This window comes from Stegodyphus dumicola, chromosome 6 (genome assembly GCF_044657685.1).
Source record: "Stegodyphus dumicola isolate Sdum_Otavi_A_Nest chromosome 6, ASM4465768v1".
Lineage (NCBI taxonomy): Eukaryota > Metazoa > Arthropoda > Arachnida > Araneae > Eresidae > Stegodyphus > Stegodyphus dumicola.
Genome location: NC_140773.1, coordinates 147,060,355 through 147,068,636, shown reverse-complemented (window position 1 = coordinate 147,068,636; position 8,282 = coordinate 147,060,355). Strand labels below are relative to the sequence as shown.

Genomic DNA, 8,282 nt, shown 5'->3' with positions numbered 1-8,282 from the left:
TAAAATATTCACCTACATTTTTATTTCTTAAAATTTATGCTAAAATGTGATGAAGTTTTATAATTAATGGGGGTCTTACTTTCAAATAAATTCGGTGTATTCCTCTATTGCTGAAAACAGTCTAATAGAAATTGATAATAATAACTTCTTATTCCTTAAAACAGATATAATCATCATAACAAAAGGTTTTAAATGCTTAATATGTTTAATGTTTTACATATTAATGAAAATGTAATTTACTACATAGCATATACCAAATTGTACCATGAATTAGGAAATAAATGCACAATATTGACAAAATAACATACTTAGAAAGAATCAGAACAAAGCCATTGCATGAATCATAAACATTTATTGATGAAAAAATTCTAATTCCCTACAATGAAACAATTCTTACATACACCTTCGAAACATGAATATAAAATTGTTTTAACAATAGCGACAATTATCAACAGTTAATTCTTTCAAGTATTCAAGAATGCAGACATTGCCGTAACAAATATTATTACAAAATTCTTTAGAAATAAGTACAAAAAGAAGATATAAATTCGTGCATACCGAATGAAGTACACATTCTTTCCAGTGCATTTTAAGCCGTGAGTTTTGACAAACCAGTTTGGAAATATTCGAAACATAATTCCGTAACTGAAAAAAATGGCTAACTCTGTAGCACCATATACAGTTGATAGATTATACATTTTTAATTGCCTTAGCTACGAATGTTGCAACATTTACGAATATAGAGACAAACTTTAAATATTTTCCATTTTCTTGAAGAAATAAATACGTAATGAAACTTCGTTAAAAATTTAGTATTTCATATATACAGATAAGCAGACATAAAACTTTTAATAGACTACTAATTATTGCATTAAATTGTTTTTATATTTTACATATATTTCCTAAAATGCATTTAATTTCCAGTTATTTATATATAAAATTAGTTCAGTTACGAAATGGTTTCAAGTACATATTAGATTCTGTAAGAGGTTTCAGTGGGTAAATAAAATGTTATTCATGATATTTTCACTACTTACTTTATTTTTTAAAAAAAGGTTTTCTAGTATTTTATTTCTATAATACTAATATTTTAATATGGAAAGTTAACGAAACGTTATCATATGCAAAAAAGGATTAGCGTTGTGGAAAATTTAACTTAATCTAATTTGAGAACTTTTATATAACCTTTTACTAGTATTTCTAATCATTTAATTTAATTGTTCATTTATAAATCTTCCATTTAATGCGACCATTAATTCCATTTAATGCGTTCCAAGAAATACACATTATTAACTTCCAGGTATGTATTTTTTGTATTAGCATTGCTTTCAAAATAATTATATAGTAAGTTAACTCAAAAATTATTCCCGACTAAGAGCAGCTAAAAGGCTTTTAATGCGAAATATTAGAGATTTCATGAAGTAATAATACCGAAGTATTCTCAGGGCACCACACAATGTTAATCATGTTAAACTATTGCTATAGTACGTTTAAGATACAGTGTCTTCTCTATGGATATGTATAATATAACTGAAGCATAAATCAAGATATGAGCAGTAGATAAAACGATACATGTAGCAGTTGTCTAACGCATAATGCGACATTTAGGCAGTAATAAATTTTATATTTTTCATGTATGTTTCTCATAATAGCAAAGAACCTTTAAAAAGGTTTTAGTAAGAGAACAAATTAACAAAATATCAAAGAAGGGTATGTTTTAGTGCACAGACGAAATAAAATGACATCATTTTATCAAATAAAGGCACAGAAGGTTAAAGGCAATGAATATGTATAACATTATTCGAAGTGTAGAATTTAGAAAATTACAAATATAATTTAACATAGTCCATCCACATATACATTATGCTTCAGGTGTTCGTAAACTAAAAATGCATTTTATGAAGAAAACGTGACTTAGGCAATCATGACACAAAACAAGTCATTGCCTTCCTAGTGAAATAAATTCTTATAAATCAGTAACATTTTCTTTGACACTAAGCAAATTTTAAGCTTAGGTAACTGCAAATATGATAATTTCTAGCCTTTCGAAAGTATTTACTTACGCTTTTTCTCGTTTAGGAAGAAATTCAAAGTCAGAATTGTATCTTTATAATTTAAGTAAATAGTATTTATGCGACAGAACATACCAATAATTTATTCACTACTTCAAACATATCATTTTTGTTTTTGCTTCACCGTAACTTATGTTTTACTTACAGTAAATTAAGATTTTTATTAATAAATCTTTATTGCCAAATATTTCCTTAATCTTTTTCAAAATACTTGAATGAAACATTTAGAGAAAAAAATTTGAATTCAATCATAATAAATAATAAGACAGAAAATTCACGGTACTTTCTTTAATTCTATTTTTCATACCGTTTTCACAAGAAAAAAGAATAATATGAAGCAAAATATTTTTTAAGTTTGTAATCCTTATAATTAGTCAAGCAAATTATTATTATAACAGACATACAATCATTTCGCAGTTAATATCAATACAAAATGTTTACTTAAGAACATAGATTTTTATTAGCTTTCATAGCCACTTCATGCAAGTAGTAAATATAAATGGAAATTCTTTTAATATTAGTTTCATTAGTATTAATGCACTTTAAGTTTAGTACTGTACATTTTAAAACTTAACGTTCTAAAAATAATTAAAAGCTGTTTCAGGCTTATATGGTCCTGAAATAGTAATTAGATCAATAATAATATAAGTATTTATGGTGTCTAGTTTAAATTATTATCATATGTATAAATCTCTAAAGATATTTAGTGTAAATTTGGCCCAAACTCTTCATCTGCATATAAAATAAGTCTATGGATAAACAGAAAATAAAATATGCATACATTTCGTTTAAGAGATACAACGTAAGAAGTAGAGCATGTCTAGAGAAACAGAAATTGATATGTAATTTAATACACAGCTAAAACATTTAAAGCTTTATATTTTTTCCTGTCAATTATATCAATGATGAGCATAATGAAACAATTATTTTATTTCCAGGACAGCAAAATAGTTATTAATTTATTCATATAGTTTCCATTTAACTCTAATTTGCTTTATTCAGATAGTCTCCGTTTTAACTCAAAAATAAACCTTATCTCTGCTTAAATTTAGAATTTGCATAAACATAAATTTTTATACATTTATTTTAATATTTATATGCATAAATTTGTGCATATAAACGTACACATTTATATGCTGAAAAATACATTTAATTCTTTCCTATTTACAGAATATTTTGTCATTGATTCTATATCTTTCTTGTAGTACATGTTAGTTATCAGAACGTTTTACACATATGTTAATATTATTAAATTTTTTCTACTAGAACTACAATTTTGAAACCATTTGTTATAAGTAATACAATGTACCATTATAAATTATGCACGTGAATTTATCATATTTCATTTTGATATAAATTATAACCATTACAATTTGTGTTAGATTGAAATATGATAAACTGCCATGAAATGGTCCCTAACACGCTATACGTTCATAAATATTGAAAACATACAGACATTGTCGATTTAATTGTACTCATACAGATTAATTTTATGAAATAAAATCAAAGTTAATAATTTATTGGTTAGAACCAAAAATATTCTATGGTTAAGTAACTGAAGAAAATTATATTTTACGTTTAACAAAATCAAAACTTATTTTCAACTCAAACTTTACTTTTTTGCTCCACTAAGTAATAAATGTTTTCCGCGAATATAACACTATATTCCTTAAGTTGTAAATAATGTCATTTAATATTTAAGTACTTTGACAAACTAGAACAGTCTTTCAAAAAGCGCATGAAGATGAAATCCTTTTATTCATATTAAATTAATGCGTTAGTGCTTAGCTTCTATGTTCATATCTCTACACGACAGTTAAGTACTTTACTATTTCTAGAATGCGTGCTAGCATTTTAATTCTTACATTATTATAATAACAGAAAACGCATACAGAAAAATAACATCATAGTTCAAGCGTGAGGGACTTAATAGTTCGAAGATTTGTTTACTTATAAATAAGCTTAAATAATAAAAAATTAAAAACGAAATCAAATTGAAAAGCAAAACTAACATTCACAAAAGTTTAATTATTTAAACAAAGCAGCAATAATAAGCGATGTGAACAGACACACCAAACACTAGATTTTCATGAAAATAAATTTGCATATGGGGTACGAAAACAGTTAAACAAAAGTTTAATTCAGATTTTGACAAACCTATTAAATACATTCTTGTAAATGACATAATCATACAGATAAAGTCACAGGACAGAAAATTGCAAGCCTTTCATATTGCTTTAAATTCTGTAGTTTAAAGATTCTGTAAATTAGTAATTTTTATTTTCCTATTAAAAGAAGGGAATAATTTATAATCTTTTATGCACTTAGACTCATTTTTTGCCTCTCATTTCAATATTAAAAATTAATTAAATGATTTTTAACTTTGCTTTCTCTAACTAAGACACAGATTTTGACGAAGAATTAAAATATATTGAAATCACAGAAAGAAAGTTTGGAATTATCTTTCTATTATTTAGTAACAAAGCATTAAACAAAACTCCTAAAGATACTGTTAATAAAACTTCTAATTCTGTTATTTCAATTTCAGAATTACGTGAGTATAAGTGCTTTTAAAAATAGCTTTAAAATTCTTATTCAATATTTGAAAAAACATTAAGAGTTTTTGCTTCATTTTGTTGTTAAAACATCAAACGAAAGGATTAGTCACGTTCCTAAATATAAAACAGGCTTAAATATGTCAATAAAAGCGAATCATACCTTTTAATAAAACCGAAAACTTTTCAGTAACTAATGCAATTTTTTTAGATTAACCCCATTAGTTATTGTTAACAATCTGAAACATTTGCACTAGTAAAAAGCTCTGAATGAATTAACTTTAAAAAAAATAATTCCTTTGACTATGTGCTGAATATAAAAAACTGATTTCGCCTAATACAAGGGACGTGAAATAAAGACAGAACTTTAGATATAATTCGCAGTAAAATGAAACTGAATTAGAATAATGTAATTCTGTGTACAGTATCTGTTCTCACCGCTAGACATTCAATCCAAACAGAACCATCATTGAGCTTTTCAGCTTTTTTGTACTTATCAATACATCACAAGCAATGTTAACTCACAAACATAGTTGTCACATATTTCTTACTGAGGCGGTGGCGGTGGAGGTGGAGGTGGAGGTTGCACATGTGACTGTTGAGATGGCTGCGGTGGTGGTGGTGGAGGAGGAGGTTGTTGATTCTGTTGTTGTGGTGTCTGCTGCTGCTGTTGTTGCGGTTGCTGAGAGCGAGCCTGACTGTGTGGCCTCTTGGATGCCGGTCTTGGGAAAGACGATGGCCGTTCTCTATAATTCTAAATTTGAGAGAAAAGAAAAAGAACGTTAGCAACTAATCGCTTGTACTATTTAATAAACAGACATTGCATCTTTTCATTTATTTACATACATTGAATCTTCACTACTTATGCACGTCCTTTAGCGCCTTCCATTCATTACCTGAATAAATTATTGCTATGAATATAATTTTTAAATCCTAGTGTGACTACTTTAATTTATCTGTAAAGTACAAACAATTCAGTGCTTCTGTAGAACTCAAAGCCATATATTTATTCCGAAAAATGTACCTCACATTTTGTTCACTAGTCTCCAGAACTCGAATTCAGTGCTTCTGTAGAACTTAAAGCAATATCTCGCTTTTTGGAGCACACTGTTTAAATTTTAAGTGTAATTGCCTGAACTGCATCCATAATAGGATTTCGAATTTTGGCTACATCGCTAGTTCTTCAATCAGTGCTCACCTTAGAGAAGACCAAAATCACATACAAAAACTCTAATGGGATTAAAAATGAGTGAACATGTTGCTCTTAGTCGTGCTCCCTCACGACCAAATCAGCGACGCGAAATGATCTGTGCAGATAATCAATAATGGTATGATGCCCTTTGTAAATTGCATAAAAGTGGAAATAAAACAGAAATACTTTAAATGAACATTTCAATCTAGGAGTGCATATCTTTATCTTCACAAAGTAGTTTTAAAAAAAGGTAGTTTTCATGTATTTTCACAAGTCTTAAAAACGTAATGCAAAAAATGGTGAAAAGCTTCGTAGAAGGATGAGTGAAAAATTGGCAGATTCAAAAGAAACATTTACCCATATATAACATTTAGAATAAATTTGATATATCTTGCTTCAATTTTCTTTTTTAAAAATTGTCAAAACTTGAATCACGCTGAGACATTAGAATATAATGCCCAACTTGTTTGCCAAATAGGTTTCAGAATTTCACTATGGAAAATTTTCCTATGAAGCTGATTCATACTGCAGCTATTCATCTGCATCAGTGGCGGAGAAAAGGATGTCTGAATTTGAAAAAACTGGGACATCAAGTACACGATTAATTTTTAAGCAAGTACCTGAGAGTACGCGTATTCCATTTTGTAGCAGAAAACTAAATTTAGTAATATATATTTCATGGCATGTGTCTTGTCTCAATTCGATGGATGTTGCGATGGAGGCATAGAAAACCGATCGTTGGTTTCGGATTCTATTTCTCTGTTGACAAATTTCAGCGGCATACAAAATACATTTTGTACAGATATGTTACTAGGAAGGACTAGGATACACTTCTTTGAACCTGAGAGTGTCGACAAAGTATGTCTTGGAAACATGTCTCGTATCCTATCAGCAGGAGACTTTTCTGTATATCCTTCAAAGTTATCGACAGTATTTCTTGGGATGCCAAATAACTGTTGATGATTGATAATGTCAATGTGGAATAATCAAAGAATATTATTATGCACACTAATAGCAAAATTATAGGAAGAAATTGAGAATAAATAAAGGAGAAAGCTATTGATTTCAACCAATCATTTATAACCATCGCAAAGCTCATCACATCCGTCTGCTAAAGCAACGGCTGCTATAGCCGCTGCTAGGTTCCAGATGTTACCTAATCCTCCATACTCCTTGTTTCTCCAGAGAATTTTGCACAGAATCTCTGGGATAAATGTATGGTCAGAGAAGAAGATTATATTAGAAAAACAAACACTACATTTGTTTCACATAATATTGCTTGTATCCCGTTCGATGATGTTTTTCTGCTTGCATTTTAAAAGTAGAGATTTTAAATTTTATTTCTATTATTATGTATCGCATTATTTCCAATTATGTAAATATTACCTTCAGTAATTCTGCTTAAAAGCATTCGTAGAATATGTCTTGGAAAACAATAAACTTCTATTTTAAGCATTTAAGTAAACAAAATTTCGATTTTTAAGTAAATAATCATACTACAAGTTAATTTATAAAATAGATGTTATGATAAAATACATTTTATCATACATGCACAATATGTTAAGTTTCAATGACGATCTTCCATACTACTTTATTTCTGTAGAAAGGGTATTTATGCTTTATTTTACTATATATCATAGCAATATAGTGCCTAAGAATAAACATTTGAATAACAGCACATTAAGAAACTATTTTCTGTTTTGAGAAACATAAGTCCTTTCATGTGGAATATATTTATTGTTGTTAATTTAAATAAACGTAATGGATTTATTAAATATGGACTTATGTGATGTCATCCATATTATTGACAAATCCAGTTTACAATTTCTTAAGGAAAAAAATTATAGTTTAGAAAGCCTGGGAATTTGAAGCTTTCCAGGTAACCTGGTATACATGTGCATAAGAATGTCATTCCAAACTTCTGCGGCATATTGCCGAAATGGTGATTTGATATCAGATATAGTTAAGATGAAAGATGAAGAAGTTCAAATATTTGCAGATGCTACATGATCCTTACAGGCTATTGCATGCTTTGATGTAAAATATACACTTCTGTGAGTTTTGAAACATGGTATGGCTTTGCTATAAAATAATCAATTCTATGAGTTTTGAAATACAATTTTTCGAAATGCCTCTTTGTAGTTTTTAGGGTCATTTTATAATTATTCGCATTCTTAATATTTTAAGCCTAAATATACAACCGATAGACATCGTACACGATATGAACATTTTTATTTGGTAATATTTAATTTTGTGAACAAATAGTTCTAATTTATTATTGCTTTTTTCGCAAAAGGTAGTCCTATATTTTCGAAATGCAGTTATCAAGTATTTTTTCAACAAGTTTTCTGTATTTAAGTGCATGGTTTTAGCATAAAACTACTCTCAGTATTAAAAGAAGTATTTTAAAAAAAGAGTTCTTTAGAAAGAAACAGTGTTAAAATAAGGAAGAAATTTTTATTG

The 8,282-nt window shown here is 28.1% G+C and overlaps 1 protein-coding gene across 9 annotated transcripts in view; it reads right to left on the bottom strand.

The window, feature by feature from the left end:
• Window positions 1-332: 332 nt before the first annotated feature.
• Window positions 333-8,282, bottom strand: part of LOC118203868 (cell adhesion molecule Dscam1-like) — a 123,114-nt gene continuing 115,164 nt past the window's right edge. For all 9 annotated transcript variants that reach the window (XM_085818982.1, XM_085818987.1, XM_085818981.1 and 6 more), the window contains one exon: window positions 333-5,381. In XM_085818982.1, coding sequence (XP_085675108.1) covers window positions 5,175-5,381 — 207 coding nt within the window. In that variant the 3' untranslated portion in view covers window positions 333-5,174. The remainder of the gene's footprint in view (window positions 5,382-8,282) is intronic.